This window comes from Leucoraja erinacea, chromosome 14 (genome assembly GCF_028641065.1).
Source record: "Leucoraja erinacea ecotype New England chromosome 14, Leri_hhj_1, whole genome shotgun sequence".
Classification (NCBI taxonomy): domain Eukaryota; kingdom Metazoa; phylum Chordata; class Chondrichthyes; order Rajiformes; family Rajidae; genus Leucoraja; species Leucoraja erinaceus.
In genome coordinates, this window is record NC_073390.1 from 12627392 (window position 1) to 12644845 (window position 17454).

The 17454-nt window shown below is 43.4% G+C and overlaps 1 protein-coding gene across 3 annotated transcripts in view; it reads left to right on the top strand.

Moving 5' to 3' along the window:
* nyap2a (neuronal tyrosine-phosphorylated phosphoinositide-3-kinase adaptor 2a) overlaps positions 1-11653 on the top strand; it is a 145269-nt gene extending 133616 nt beyond the window's left edge. For 2 of the 3 annotated variants that reach the window (XM_055645616.1, XM_055645615.1), the window contains exon 8: positions 8076-11652. In XM_055645616.1, coding sequence (XP_055501591.1) covers positions 8076-8309 — 234 coding nt within the window. In that variant the 3' untranslated portion in view covers positions 8310-11652. Of the gene's footprint in view, positions 1-8075 lie in introns of all 3 variants that reach the window. The other variant, XM_055645617.1, reaches the window with a different exon arrangement.
* The last annotated feature ends 5801 nt before the right edge of the window (positions 11654-17454 follow it).

Below are 17454 nucleotides of genomic sequence, written 5' to 3' on the forward strand. Positions count from 1 at the left end.
GGATATCTGCTGCTTATTGAGGCAGTGCCTCCTGTAGATCCATTGGATGGCAAGGAAGTCAGTATCTGTATCTCTCTGTAATCTAAAGCAGCATTAAAACAACATATTATCGATGATGTAATAATGATAGAGACAATGCATTCTACATAATATCTACACAGGATATGCATTTGTTACATTATTGTAATCGATAACAAGAACACATACTATTTATATAGTAGTTGCAATGCCACAAGATACTGCAGCATCCTTCATAGGGATGTGACCAAGGACAAACTTTAACACATAAGAAGAAATCAGGGCAGATAATTCAAAGCTTGGTGAAAGCGGTAACTTTTAAAAAGCATTTTAAAAGAGGTTAGAGTAGTTTAGATATATTGTGTGGTTTAAGAAGGAAATTCCAGAATTTGGTCCATGTCTGTTAAATTAACAGACAAAAATTAAAGGCAAATTAAAGACAAAAAAAAAACTGCAGATCCCGGTTTGCAAAAAAAAAAGTAACTCAATGAGTCATGCAGCATCTATGGAAAACATCCATGTTGTCTAAAGTTGCTGCCTGACCTGCTGAGTTACTTCAGCACTTTGTGTCTTTTTTTGAAAGGCAAAATTAAAACTTGGAGCTGTTAAATTTAGGATTAACCAAGAGATTGTAATTGGGAGAATGCAAATAGATTAAGTTAAATTAGCTTGGTTTATTGCATTTACACAGCAGTGCAACTAAATGCCATTGTTTGCATGAAGCTCATAGCATACACGGTAATGGGAAACGAAGGCTGATCTTTTTATGTGGGAGATTATATGTCTGGAGGAGATTACAAAGAGGGAAGGCTGAGGGATATAAAACCAAGATGACATTTTTGTAACTGAAGCCTGAGTTAAGGAGAGCCAACATTGGTTAGCAAGTCCAACAATAATGACGGAAAGAAATTGGTGTGAGTTGGGACCTGAGGCAGCTGACCATAGTCTACATTGGAACACGCTGTGTAAATAAGATGTGGTGGTACATAGAACATGAAACTTAAACAGTAGAAACACAGGAACAGGTCCTACGACCCATAATGTTTAAACAGAACATGATGCCAGGTTAAAGTAATTTACTCTCCAGCCCATAATCCACATCCCTCCATTCCCTGCATATCCATGTGCCTATCCAAAAGCCTCTTAAATGCTACTATCATATCTGCCTGCACCACCACCCCTGGCAACATGTTCCAAACACCCACCACACTGTGTGTAACAAAAACATGCCCCGCACATCTCCCCTCTCAACTTGAAGCTACCTAGTCTGACATTTCCACGCTGGGAGAAAGGTCTGCAACTCCTCGTCTCAGCAAACCTACTAACCAACCCATCTGCATTATGATTATAACTTCCCACAAAAACACTTTGCGATCAACTACAAAAGGTTTTTAAGAAGTTACTTTTTCACCTTCTTGGACCACACAGCCCCTCTTCATATTCAGATTAAATTAGGACAGAAGAATTAGTTTAGGTTAGAGATACAGCGTAGAAACAGGCTCCTCAGCCCACTGATTCTGTGCCGACCTGCGATCCCCACACAATAACACTATCCTATACACACTGGAGACAGTTTACAATTATACCAAGCCACTTAGCCTACAAACCTGTACGTCTCTGGTGTGTGGGAGGAAACCAGAGCACCCGGAGATAACCTATGCAGGTCATGGGGAGAACGTAAAAACTCCATACAGACAGCAACAGTAGTCAGGATCGAACCCAGGTCTCTGGCGCTGTAAGGCAGCAACTCTACCACTGCACCACCATGCCGCAGAAATGATGAGATTAAACACAAAGTGTATCTTTTATAAATGAGTTAATTAATTATTATTTATTTGGTGAACTTCAGTTTGTCATTTGACCAGTTATGTGATAAGGCTGCACGTTTTCCTAGTGAGGTCAAATGAGTGATTTAATAAGCCACAGGTATTCTGACGTGCAATGTGTACTTGGCTTTGGGTGTGACTAGGTCACAAGGTCATAAGTGATAGTAGAATTAGGCCATTCGGCCCATCAAGTCTACTCTGCCATTTAATCATGGCTGATCTATCTCTCCCTCCTAACCCCATTCTCCTGTCTTCTCCCAAAACCTCTGACACCTGCACTAATCAAGAATCTATCTATCTTTGCCTCATAAATATCCACTGACTTCGTCTCCACAGCCTTCTGTGGCAAAGAATTCCACAGATTCACCACCCTCTGACTAAAGAAATGTCTCCTCATCTTCTTCCGAAAAGACGTCCTTTAATTCTGAGGCTATGACCTCTAGTCCTAGACTCTCCCACTAGTGGAAACATCCTTTCCACATCCACTCTGCCCAAGCAGTATGTTTCAATGAGGTCCCTGCTCATTCTCCAGTGAGTACAGGCCCAGTGCCGACAAACGCTCAACATAGGTTAACCTTTGTGATGCCTGCTCAGTGATTTTCCACATGTTCGATAGACAAAATGTTTAAGAAAGAACTGCAGATGCTGGAAAATTCTAAAGGTAGACTAAAATGCTGGAGAAACTCAGCGGGTAAGGCATCATCTATGGAGCGAAGGAATAGGTGACGCTTCGGGTCGAGACCCTTCTTCAGACTGATGGTCAGATGGCCATGTTCGATGGGCAGTTCTACAGCCAGCTTCCACCAGGGAGCATTTGGAGACATTCATTCATGCCTTTGATCTTTGACTTTCACTGAGCTACCAGAGGGCAGTTTGAAAGATGAGCCTTTGAAATATATTAGGGGCACCAACCTTTTCTCTTGATATGCTGTTCCACTGTCATTTAATGTGAAACATCGTTGTGGTTTTTGGTGCAGCGCGAACATATAGTCCATCAAATGTAGTCAGACTCTACATATATTCTGCCATTTGTATCCCCTCTCATTCCAATCTCCACTCCATGGGAGGGGATCTCCACAACAGCTGCTTTCTGTCATCTACAAGTGCGCTCTGTAAACATAACGCAAACACTTTCGTGGAAAAATAACAAGCATGCGATTAAGCTGTTTATAATATCGCAGAGTTAAATATACTGTCATTTAGACTATGCCTGTGGGGTCATTGTAGACATGCAAGTTTTAAGCCTATAAACAATAGATTCAGTAAAAAGTAAATATTACATCGACTCACATGCTTAAGCTCTTCATAAGAATATTCAATCAAAATTGTCTGAAACAAATCCACCATTGATATAACTTAAATAAACATCACCACCCAGAAGGAACGGAGATTGTCTGAAGACTAAAGGATTGAAGGAGTGAGTGGAATCAGGAGAGGAAGGGCAGAGCTCGGTCGGGGAAAGGAAAGAGAGGAGGTAGCCAGAATAAGGAGCTGCCAGTTCAATTGGGCAAGGCACTGAGAGAGAAAACTAAAGGGTGAGATTGTTAAGGTTAATGGACAATAGTGTGTGGCAGTAAGCACAGCTGCTGCCCACAGCTCCAGCTCAATTCTGACCTTTTACGTTTCAGATTAGTTTATTAGACTTTAGACTTTGGAGATACAGCGAGGAAACAGGCCCTTCAGCCCATCGAGTCCATCCACTCCAACCAGCGATACACTAGCACTACCCTACACACCAGGGACAATTTTTTACAACTTGCCAAAGCCAATCAACCTGCAAACCTGCACGTCTTTGGAATTTGGGAGGAAACTGGAGCACCAGGAGAAAACACATGCGGTCTCAGAGAGAACGTACAAACTCCGTATAGATAGCACCCAGAATCAAACCCAGGTCTCTGGCGCTGTAAGGCAGCAACTCTACCATTGCACTGCTGGACTGCCTCTATTGTCAGACGCACCAAGCTGTAATGAAATGGGAGGTACACAAAAAAGCTGGAGTAACTCAGCGGGTGCAGCAGCATCTATGGAGCGAAGGAAAAAGGCAACGTTTCGGCCCGAAACGTTGCCTTTTCCCTTCGCTCCATAGATGCTGCTGCACCCGCTGAGTTTCTCCAGCTTTTTTGTGTACCTTCGATTTTCCGGCATCTGCAGTTCCTTCTTAAACAGGCTGTAATGAAATTCCTTGTTCACATTAAGCTCACAGAGTAAACAGTCTACATACAATAATGATAATCACAACACTAAATACACAACAACTGCACGACTGGTGCAAGATTGTAATGCATTCTGAAGCAGTGCAAAGCAAATTGTCGTGCAAAAAAATATATTAGAGTACAATAACAGGATAACCAAATGAGATGGAGTTAAGAGTAAGAATATGTAGCAGCATCTCTGGGAAAGGAGCGTGAAAAAGTTGATTGACACAAAATGCTGGAATAACTCGGCAGGACAGGCAACATCTCTGGAGAACAGGACTAGGTGACGTTTCGGGTCGAGACCCTTCTTTAGACTGGGTTCTGACCGAAAACATCACCTATTTCTTTTCTCCAGAGATGCCGCCTGACCCACTGAGTTTACTCCAGCATTTAGTGTCGATCTTTGGTGTAAACAAGGGTACCCGGAATAGTAAACATTTCCCTCACCCTCCCGTCTCCCCCACCCTCCCGTCTCCCCCGGCCAGTGATTGGATGGGCGCTGGGGTCTGAACCGATCGCTGAAAAGGTCTCGGACAAATCGTGTTCCCAGAGACATCATGTCCGTTTGCCGGCTTTTCGACACATGTCCGTTCTGCTTATTGTCCTTTCGGCGTGGAGTCCGTTCAGGTTCGTATCCTTTCGGCATCGTGCCCTTTCGGTTATTTGGCTTTTAGGCGTCGTGTCCATTCAGTTATTTGGCTTTTCAGCGTCGTTTCCATTCGATATCTTCGCTTACACTTTCTCGCTTCGGCTTCTCGTCCTTCTACGTCCCGTCCGCACACGGTAAACAAGCATCTGCAGGTTCTTCCAACACAGCGTGAAAGAGGTGATTGTTTAAGGAGTCTGATTGCAGTGGGGAAGAAGCTGTTCTGAAGTCTTACAAGCACTTGTATATTCTCCAAGAAGGTAGAAAGGAGCAAACTGAATTGGCTGGGGTGGCAGGAATCCTTGGTGATGCCTTCGATCCAGTGCTGCTTTTTTAGAGATTTCACATTCTTTAAGTGACAACATGGTTTTCCCCAGGGTGCCTAATTACTGCCCACATTCAAAAGACACTCTAGTTGGTTGGTTGATTAAAGGTCATTGTAGGTGGGTTGCATGCAAATCAGGTGTAAGTGATGGCTGTATGAGAGAGAATGGGGGAATGGATTGATAGGATTGCTCTGAGAACTAATATAGACTCGATGGGCCAAATGGCCTTGTTTGATGGTGTGAAAGACATAGATGAATAGAAAGCAATTCAATTCAATTCAATTCAATTCAACTTTAATGTCATCGCACAAATACAAGTATGAGTACAACGAAATGCAGTTTTGCGTCAGTACGTAGTAGTTGTACATAAAGAAATAAAAAAAATAGAAAGAGAGAAGATACAGAATAATCAGGAAATACAGAATAATTGAACAACGGGGACGGAGGGACCAGAGAAATCTATCGGCGGGACTCCGAGTTCAGCAATGTGATTGTATTATTGTAGAAGCTGTTCCTCATTCTACTAGTACGTGACCTGAGGCTCCTGTACCGCCTCCCTGATGGGAGGAGGGCAAACAGTCCATGGTTGGGGTGTGAGGGGTCTTTGATGATCTTCCCAGCCCGTCTCAGACACCGTTTTCGGTGGAGGGCATCCATGGCAGGGAGCGGGGCACCGATGATGTGGACAAAAAATGAGGACAAAAAACATCGAGATTTAAATGCCCAGAACGAGGACATATCAGAAAGACATAGAATTTTAATCAACATTCCTGAGGAAAAAAAACAATGAAGCGATCAGAAAAATGAACACTTTTGCAATTTAAAACCCAATACCAAGTTACCATTTAACATTGACTGGTTTTTGATAGACCTCAAAGACCAGAGAAAATAAATGAACTTTTTTTCATTCCTTTAAAGTGAACTAGAATATTAAGATGGTAATTTATACGAGTGTTCTCCACATTTAACACAGACTAGTTCACTGGAAAGCCTCGAAGTTTTGTTTTTCAAGAGGCAGCTGGAACAGAACTGTTCGAGCTGCTGTTAGAACAGTATTCTTAGACTGGCCTGATGCACATGAACTTTGATTAGTACGGTGTCAAGGGTTATGGGGAGAAGGCAGGAGAATAGGGTTAGGAGGGAGAGATAGATCAGCCATGATTGATTGGCAGAGTATACTTGATGGGCTGAATGGCCTAATTCTACTCCTATCACTAATGACTATATGAGAACACTGCTTTGTTAAAATCGACAATGATAAGAGAGAGACAAAACTGTAGTCTTAAGTGGAAGCTCGGGAGTAGAACTTCCTGCTGCCACCCAGCCTTAAAGCTGGTTTATGCCAGGAAGATTGGCCACCCATGGTAGATCCCGTCTCATTATCATTTGCCTTGAAACGAATGTGTAGGTTCTAAAGCAGACAGTGATCTGCTCCACACATTTACCACCCAGGCAGAAAACAACATGTTCCACCTTCAAAATAGTGTTTGGCAATGCTCGTCGTTAACGAGATTGCTTTATTGTGGTCGGTATTATAAGAAACAACATCTGCTGCGCACAAGTTGTTTCCTCTCCGTCGCATAACAGAAGCTCCATGTGTCACGGCCATAAATTGACCACTTGGCTTCTGCACCTGTCGTGAACTGGATTCATTGGCGGTTAGTGCTCAAAGTCCACATTAGGGAAGGAAGATGCTGCTTCGAACATGGGAGGGGCTTGCGTCACTTGCCCACTTTGTTCTTAAACTGGCCTGTTGTGCATGTGCACTTTCCTGTGAAGAATTGCGGTGTAAATATTTCCCTCCACTCCCATCCACCCCACAAGTGGCAGTGCTTCTTTGCTGTTTAGCAATCTCTGCCGCCTTGCTGGTAGTTTTTTTTATAAAGCCACATACTTTCTGTCCCCTGGCCTGTTTCCCCCAAAGATATTTCACCAATGTTTGACATGTTTGGGACCTCTCTGGACATCCCTCTATATTTGCAGGTCTTTGGAGCAACTGCAAGGGAATCAGAAGTTGACCAGGTACGGTGACCAGTGACCTCCATGCTCAGTTACCACTTGCCTATTTGTTGCCAGTGTGTATGGGGCCAGCCATTCGTATCCGAATGTGTCCAAAGACTCTGGCATCTTTTGTTCTGGGGGTTGGGAGGGAGGGAGGGAGGGAGGGATGTGGTTTTCCCTGAAGAGTCACGCTGCACAAATGCGGACAAACCATTCTGGCCACAGGCATGGGTCTTGTTGGCATCTGCGTGGGTTACATCTGCACCACTAAGTGCTTCCAGACAAGAGCAGGAGATAGCTGCCAAAAGCCCCAAGCTGGGGATTCATTTGCCATGACCTTCTTCTATAGGTGAAGTAGAACTGGTTTGACAAGCATCCAGCATGACAGCCTGCATGTATCCAACACATACATTTATTATAAGCTTCTGAGTACGTGCTTGGGACCCGCTTATTATATGTGATATGTTCTGTGGCTGCATGACAAGGCATATATGTGCATTTAGCATGTGCATGTCATGAAGTGTTGCATGTACTGCGCCCTTGGTTCACCTTTCCCCTCGCATGCTCTCCACTTCAGCATGTCACTCTGCCCTCACTTCAAGGAAATGCTAATAAAACAGTCAATCAGTGGCCAACTGTTGCAAAATGTTTTCTCATAACAATTTACTGTGAGAGGGAAAGAGAGGAAGCAGATCTAAATCACTAAGTTAATAATTTAATATATCTGCATTTAGAAACTTCCGCCAGGATTTTTGCATGCTGGTATTTATACAATAGGAGTTTTGCCTGCCCAGTCTGACAGGAATGCCAAACGCTTTTAACGAACTGCATAAAAGTGTGTCTCAATGATCAGAGACAAAGTGTCAAGGTCAATTTACATAATACTAACAACTACCCTTGCCTCATGGTAACTCGCCGGTGAACGAACAATAACTAAACCTCATGGAAAACAATCAAAAAGTGATTAAAAAGAAATCTCTATCGTTAATCTCTAAATCATGCAGCAGGATTGATGCTTTTGTTTTCCCCCTTTGTATTCTGACCTTCCTTTTTTTCTACCCAGTCTTTGTACCAACAGTGGTTCTATGGAGACAACACAATACTTGAAATGATCGAGAAAAAGCGCAGTTTGTGCAAAGAAATCAAGTCACGGCAGAAGCCAGATAAAGGTCTTTGTAAGCAGGAAAGCATGCCCATCCTTCCAAGCTGGAAGAAGAACAGTGCAACAAAGAGCCTGAAGCTGTCAGCGTCACCCTGTGCAAAGCCACAAACTGTTCTCTGGGACACAGCTATCTGAAGAAGTCCTCTGTGAAGCATGCTTCCCCCAAGGTTTCGGCCGCTGACCATTCCAGGCAACCTCCAAGAGTAATTCCCCAGATGACTGTTCTTCAACCTTTGTCGTCCGCATTGGTCCACCCACCCGGGCCCTTCGACCCTTTCAACTCCAATGATTCAGTTGCCTTGAGGAGACCATGGTTCACTGTGACTGGAGCCAACATGTCACACGACAGAGGTTGAGACAATTTCCATGCCGAGCAAAGCCCCTGGCAGCAACCCTGGTCCTAGCTGCCTTAATGAAGCACTGTTGTGAAATGATATTTAAAAGTAATATTGCTATAACAATAAATTATCAAACAGCTGTGCTGTTATGTGAAAGGATTTTAATATAATTAATTTTATGGTCAGCTTTTAAGAAATTGCAATCAATCAGAGGCAGGCACGAGAGGAGGCGGTTGGTAGCATGAGTCTGATTCTTGACCACCAAAGGAGAATCTCTCATCTGTGAACCTTGTGTACAACAAAATCACTTGCCTCTTCTTTAACAAGAGATTTTCGACAGGGTTGCACATTCGCGATATTCTCTGCCTGCTCTTAATATTTTGTTCGACGAGCACTTTTTTTATCCTATTTCAAAAACAAGGGAAGATGAGTTCCAATGGTCATTCAGTTTGCGAGAGAATGGAGTGATCCACCTCTTTAGTTACTGATAAATGCCAGCGGGACATCACCCCAATCTGCAGAGCTCTCTTTAAGGGGGTTCAAGTTGCTTTCCTATGCAAACACCGGTGGAGTTTGGTATGTTTTGCCATTGTCTATGACACAGCCCTGCTCCTCTCTCTGGTCTGCACTAATTGATAATGAGTTTTTAAAAGGAACATTTATCAAATGCTCAAAGCACTAGGATGAGAATCTTTTCACACTGAACCACCGGATTTAGGTTTGTTTTTTGTATGTGACTCAACAGTGGGGCCTAGGAGAGATTTTCCTTTTCTGTGCCCAGGTATAGTAGATCAGAGTGCACACCTGCAATATGATCCATTGGCGTCAACCATTTAGACCGATTCTTTCCCGGATGTGTTGTCCAGATGATTGTTGGGCCTGAGCACTTTAACACACGCTGTGTGAACCCAGGAAAATCTCCCCTACCCTCAACATAATCTGTGCAATGTAATCTCAGTAGAAACCGTTAGTTCATAACCTGTTGTGAAGTAAACAGGAGGAGTTGAAGGCTTTCAAATATTTTTTACTGATGTGTATTGACCTATGATATATCTATATATAAATATATATATATAATTATGATGTTATTGTCTCGTATTCACTTTTCTTGAATTTTAATAGTATAATTGAATATAGTGTGAACTTTATAGTATTTTTGTGTAAAGCACACTGTGAATAAAAAGAGAAAAATAAGCACAGTCAAAACACACCTAATGATTATCACAGCCAGTGTATGCATCACAACATAGATTATAGTTTTACAACAATGCTATTCTGCACAACTCCTGTATCAATCAATAATGCGCACACTCAGTGAAATCCATAAACCTGGCATGCATCAAAATGCATGCATTCAACAACAGTCAAGCTGCACACAATCAAATTCTACCATATGAACCCCTCAGCTATTATACCGTGTCTGCTCAACTTCATTCATAGTGCCTTTATCCATCATTGATCATTGTCTACACAGCCAGTCATGATCTTGGTGCATAAGCCTAACGTTATTCATATTTTATACAGCCGGCATCTATCAGAGAAAAGCCCAACACAAATGAATAGAGCATGACCCTAGCATTGATCTCAGTCTCAATCAGTGATCGCTTGTACATCCCCTCCATCATTGGCAATATTTACATCCCAACACCATCAGCTAAATGCACGTATTCCTGCACGGATTATACCGAATGCACTAACATAATAAGCAGCCGGTGTGCAGACCCTGTCAGTGTAGATTGGTACTTTAAGGAGATGATGATTGGGGACAGCTCGCAAAGAGTCACTACTCTCCAGGGCCATCTTGATGGGGGAGCTCATAGTATCCCAGTATCTTAACATGAGTTGTTTAGTGTACCCTAACTTTCGCTAACATACCCCAACTCTAATAGAGCCATTACACAAAACCCCAATTGAACTAATATATGTATCCTCACTTCTTTCAGACTCAATTTTTAACCCTTAAAATCCATCAGAGCCAGGGTAACCACACGAAGATCACAGCCAGGACAAACCTAAAACATTATCACCAGTATTTAATTTCCTCCAAAAATGGATGACATTAAAATTTCAATCCCCTATACATTTATCCCGACATAATTTACCTTTGGGTCATGCACTTCAACATGCATCACAGTGAAGGCAAATATTCCAAACTGAATTTCAAATGGTGGATTACAGTCAGTCCATCCACTTTCTTGCTCACATATCAAGCAAGCTTTCACCAGTTGAGTAACTCATTTACTGTGTACACATACATACAAGTGCACATATAACGCACAAACAACATAGTTAGAGCACACACAGATGCATGCACTTTTACACATGCACACGCACGTGCACGCACAAACACACACATGCAGACCATGTCTTCTCGTCATTTTAAATACCATGATATCAGTTGTATTTTTAGAAAAAGTGGTCATTTTCAGCAACTTCAATGAAAATGGTGTTTAAATGAAAAGACCTATTCTGATAATTTGATCGTTTGTATTTTTTGCAATTCTTTTGGACAAAAACTGCGCGGAGAATTCTTCAGTAGCCTATGAATTATTCAACATACAGATGTGGGACAGAAGTGAGTTTCATTGTTGCAACATGTTCATTCCTGCTCAACTGTTTACAACTAAACCTTCCAACATTGAATGTCCTTTCCATCCCTCAGTGATATTCAAAGTAATGTTAATAACAGGCCAAGGATTCTTGTGAACTTATAGAATGAATGGATGTGTGTGCATTAACTTATCGCCCCATCATAATAAACACAGAAATTTGATATGAAACATTTGTCCTATTTCTAATGCTCTTTCTTTTCAAATATTCATTCGTGAGTAACGTGTGTTAGATTTAGCCAGTGTTGCATTTGGGTTTAGAGGTAAAGTTAGAGTTCCAGCACATTGACCTACAATACTGCACAGTAATTCTCAAGTCCAGGACATATAGGTGTACAAAGGATCTGTTGCTAAAATAGCAGACAGAAGAATGCATTGGGACACAATAAGTCTTCGTACAAACAGAAATTATTACTTGCAGTGATCTCTTCAAATAAATAAAAATATGTGATGCTGACACAGAAATTCCTCAGTATATTCCAGCGAGTTATCCCAACATTGATGATATGATGCAGGTATAATTATCCAGGTGACCGTCAAGTATTCCATCTGCTTAAAATTGGCTGGAGAGATAAGCGGTAGAGTGTTGGAGTGATACAGTGTGGAACCAGGCTCTTCAGCCCAACTTGCCCACACCGCCCAACATGTCCCAGCTATATTATTCCCACATGCCGCGTTTGGTCCATATCCCTCCAAACCTGTCCTATCCTGTAGCCTGGACTTCAAATCGTCACTGGTTCTTTATGTACAGATATACAGTACAGCAACATTCTTTTTTTTTTGCATAGTTCAGTAAAGTATTGCCATATCTAAGCACAGTCCCTGATTAGTACAACATTATAGAAACAGTCCACTGAGGCCGCAAACAAGCGTCGCCAGGTTTTGGCGCCATCTTCTAAGTCCAGTCAGGGCCGCGCGTTCAGACGGCTGGAGTGGCACCAGGTACAGGATGACCCCAGGCTGCTGCAGAAAGTTGGCTGAAACATTTAACATGCGTACACCACAAAGTGCCAGAGTAACTCAGCGGGTCAGGCAGCACCTCTGGGGAACATAAATACATGATGTTTTGGGTTGGGACTGTTCTTCAGACACATCACTAGTGTGTTCTATGGTCAAATGATTAACAGATTTTAGTGGAATATTGAGGTAGTCGAGAAGTGAAGGACAACTTGGGACATTTAGCCTTGTACTTCCCATAGCTGCCATCTTACATTGAAATGAGTTTACCATCCAAGATTTGCCTAAGATGGCCTGAAGAGCATCGTAACCACCTTGTGTCCAAACCGTCATCTGCTCCAGGCTTACTAGTTTGATGCTGTCCTTGCTGGCCATCCATTCTTCATTCATACCTAAACCTCAACTCATCCAAAACTCCACAGCCCATACCCCATTACACACCCTCTTATGAACCGCAGTGCTTAGAGCATGGAACATGGAACAGAACAGCAGAGGAGGAGGCCATGCAACCCATTCCAGCCCGTCAGCACATCTCATGCGCCTCACACTCTCTGTGTAAACAATATTTACTGTGCACATCTCTTTTAGTGGTTCACCTTTTGATCTTACAACAATGCTCCCTGGTATTTAACATTTCTACCCTGGGAAACATGTTCTGACTGTGTACCATATCTATGTCTTGTAATTTTATAAACTTCTATCAGGTATTTCCTCAAACACCAATGGTTCAGAGAAATCCATCCAGTTTTGTCCAACCTCTTCTGATCACTGACTACCCTCCAGCTAAGATTCCTTTTAGCTAATAGATTGAATAACCTTTAATAATCCTTTACAGGAAATTACAGTGCCACAACAGCTTCAAGACAGACATAACACCACACATTTCCACAGATAGCTTCAATACTTAATAAGTTAAAATACAATGAATAAATACTAAAAAAATCCAAAATTATTTTTGTGCATTATAAAACCTTATAGCAGCTGGTATACAAGACTTCCTATATCTCTCCGTTTTGCACATTGGTGCAATCAGTCTCTCCTTTTGCACATTGGTGCAATACCCTCCAAACCGGACAGTGTTCTGGTAAACATCTTCTGCAAACCTTAAATACAATGGTAACCATGTACACAGGGCCTGATTTACGTATAAGCTAGACAAGCTTAAGCTTAGGGCCTCGAGATCTAGGGGGGCCTACTCACCTCACTGCCTCACCGGACCCGTCGAACCTCGCCGCCCCACCGACAATTCACCCACCGGGACCTCCTACTCTTTGCCCGCTGATCCTGGCCACTCCACCGCCCTCCAGCAGCTGCAGCCGTCGCCTTACCTGCAGCCTGGACTCAGTACCGGGCCTGAGGTTTCCATGCTGCAGACTCCAACTGCCCTGGGTTTGACTGCGCTGGGTCCTAGTGCTAGCCCCCCTCCCCCCAACTCTGGTAATCTCAGTGGCTGTTCCACTGGGTCTTCCCCATTCCCTTCAAACCATGTGACACCCACACTACAGTCCTCATACCCCCCTACCCCCGACCACCCGCCACCCCTCCACCCGACATCGCCTTGGCCTCAGTCCACTCACCTGCCTTCCTCCGGAACCAACCCCCCATCCCTGCCGTGTATTCACCATCCCCCCTGACCTCCCCCTCTCAGACCAAATGGTCTGTCCTCAGCAGAGGCCTCACCTTTGTCCCCCTCCATCCCCACCTCAATGAGTTCCGCGCCCGCCGCGATTTGGAGCTCTTCTTCCGTCGCCTCCGCCTCACACCGTTCTTCCATGGGAAGGAGTCCTCGCCCCCATTGATGATCCCTTTTCCCGTCTCCAATGGACCCCCTCCTCTTGGACCCCCCCCCCCCCCCCTCATGGCCATTGGTGCAATGAAATTTGGGGGTCACCATCCGACGTCGGAACGGGAGAACATTCTCAGCGGCTTGGACTTCCGAATCGGCCACTTCCTACCGGAGACCGCGGCTCCCGAAGTCCACAGGCTGAGCTGGGTGGAGATTCACGCTGGCGGCCCTCGGCAAAGGGTTCCCAGGGCTCCGCGATATTAAAATCAGCGCGGCCCGAGGCTGGGAGCTCCGCAAACCACAGCTCCATGATGTTGAAGCAGCAGGCCCAACACTCCAGAGCTTCAAACAGCGATCCAGGTAAGGCATCGCCCGCTCCGCGGTGAATCCAATATGTATTTTAAAACCAACTGTTTAATGACAACATACAGTAGGATCTAAAAGTGTCACACTGTCACTGTCGGGTAGTCATGGTACTCTAGTCGTGGGGGTGGGGGATTGCGGGGGAGGGGGGCTCACAAGTGAAATAGCTTAGGGCCTCTCTTCATCTAAATCCGGCCCTGCATGTACAACAACCTTGACTGGGATGGAGGAGCTCATTCTACATACAAGCAGCTCTGGAAGCAAGCATGTAGAAAAATAAGGATCACTGGCTACTTAAACAGCCAAACACCAGAACAGTCCTGAAGGTACTAAGGTTGATGGTGTTAGACAAATGAGAATCAAATAAGGTAAATCAGAAGATAAAAAGGTTGACAAGAGCTGTGAATGGGGCACATCATTTCATAGAAAGAAGTATGTCCCGTTACACCCATCAAACAAGATCCACATTCCAAATAATAGACATCAAGTCTTTCACACAGAGGGTGGTGGATGTATGGAACGGGCTGCCAGAGAAGGTAGTTGAAGTAGGTACTATCATAGCATTTAAAGGACAGTCGTTCAGGTACATGGATAGGAAAGGTTTAGAGGGATACTAGACTAAGTGGGACGTGTTGGGTCCTAGTCACACGGGAGGCCTGGTCCCCCAAAGCAACCCACTCCCCAACGCAATATTCCACCACTCACCCATAGCCCCTAACTGCACAGGCGAAGGCGCGGCTCATTTCCCCTCATCCCCCAGCACTCCCTCCCCCTCTTCATGTGTGGACGAGGGGGAGGGGCTGGAGCTGGCGGTGTGATGGGGACTCACAGCGGGCGCTGATCACTGGTCGTTCTCCTCCGCCGGGATCAGAGTCTCCACTTTCGGCGACATCTCAGACTCTGCGCCGGGCCAGAGATAGATAGATAGATAGATAGACAGACAGACAGACAGACAGACAGACAGACAGACAGACAGACAGACAGACAGACAGACAGACAGACAGACAGACAGACAGACAGACAGACAAAATGTGGACAAATGGGACTAGGTTGAATGGGGAATCTTGATTGGCATGGGTGTTTGGCCTAAGGGCTTGGCTCTGTGTCATATGCTCTATTACTCTGAAAGGGTCTCATCCTTTGGAATATAGCTAAAGTATGCAACCTTAATGCAAGTATCAAATGCAAGTCTTCACAACGCTATCCAGATCAGGAAAGACAATAAATATCTGTGTTAGAATCATATCAGTCAAATCCTGTGCACAGATATAAAGAATATTTTAATAACATAACACATGTTTCACATTTAGGTACATTTAAAGGGACAATTTGTAAAAAAAGACTACATTGGCTGGAGAATGTAAAATTATAAATAAACCCAACACATGAACCTGTGCTTTGTTACTTAAAACAACATGCCCATGACTGATAAAGATAGACAATTATCCACTTGTTGAGAATTTTAAGAAGTGCAAGCCCCACCTGGCAAGTAAATTAGGTAATCCAAAGGTTATCCTCATTTCAAGATTCAAGAAAGCAGAATGCCAGAGTATAACGGAATCACATTAAACTGGAGAATAAGGAAAATGTTAGTCATGTCATAGAAGTTTTTAGATGCTGCTTAGCTGTACAAGTTTAACCTCACATAAAGGAAAAGCCAACTCATGTTCTTCCAACCAGATTCACCCTTTAATTAGTGGTGTAATTAAGGGATAAATCTGGTTGTCATTGTAAGTCATTCTATTAGCTAGTTTAATTCAATGAGGAAAATATAATTGGTAGTAATTTCACAAAAAGCATAAGTTCTGACAAAATAATAGTTTAGTTTAGTTTAGTTTAGTTTAGTTTAGTTTAGTTTAGTTTAGTTTCTTGTCATGTGTACCGAGGTCCAGTGAAAAGCTTTTGTTGCATGCTCACCAGTCACCAGTCACCAGAAAGACAATACATGATTACAATCAATCCATTTACATTGTACAGATACATGAGAAGGGAATAGCGTTTAGGTCAAGATGAAGCAAGGAAAGTCCGGTCAAAGTAAGTCCGAGGGACGTCAAAGGTAGATAGTAGTTCAGCGCTGCGCTCTAGTTGTGGGAGGATGATTCAGTTGCCTGATAACAGCTGGGAAGAAACTGTCCCAGAATCTGGAGGTGTGCGTTTTCACACTTCTATACCTTTTGCTTGATGGAAGAGGGGAGAAGAGGGACTGGCCAGGGTGTGACTTGTCCTTATGCTGCTGGTATTGCCAAGGCAGCATGGGGTCAGGCCAACAGCATAATCAAGCTAGTCCCATTTGATCCATTTACAGTATATAGATACATGATCATAAGATCATAAGTGATGGGAGTAAAATTAGGCCATTCAGCCCATCAAGTCTAGTCCGCCATTCAATCATGGCTGATCTATCCCTCCCTCCTAACCCCATCGTGTCCACGCTGACCAGCGATCACTCCATACACTAGCACTATCCCACACATGAGGAATAATTTACAATTTTACCAAAGCCAATTAACCTACAAATGTGCATTTTTTCGAATGTGGAAGGTAACTGGAGCGTCCAAAGAAAACCCACGCGGTTACAGGGAAAATGTACAAATTCCACGCAGACAGCACCCGCAGTCAGGATCGAGCCTGGGTCTCTGGCACTGCAAGGCAGCAACTCTACCGCTGCACCACCATTCCGCCCTTGTAATAGACATTTGTCTTGCCTTGCCTAACAATTCATTTGGTGATGGCAACAAATATAGGAGCAGCCTGGAGATAATTAAAGATTTATTGATTTATTAGCAAAATAGCAAAATTATAGTTGAGAGTATTTTTGTTCACCCCATTGATTATTTTGTGATAATCTCTCTACATATGAGCCCAGGAAAACAGCCTTTCTGGTTGTCTGCCTACCCCAATGTTCCTTTGAGTATCACAAGGTGAGGATTTTGTCCTGTAATGAACCAAAAGATGTCCAGGGCATTATTTAAATACAAGTTAATGTTTGTTTCATTTGTGAAACAGATCCCATTTTAGTTATTTGGCTGGAGTTTACATATATGAGTACTTGAGGAAGATGTATTTAATCTCAGTAACTTGATTGCAATGAGCATATTTTAAAGCTAAATTAACAGCCATGTTCATTTATGTAATTTGCCACCCTCTAAGAAATTATAACCCAAATGAAAGATCAGACCTCATCCCTTTCCCAACTCTGTGCATTAAGATAATTATCGTTAAGAAAT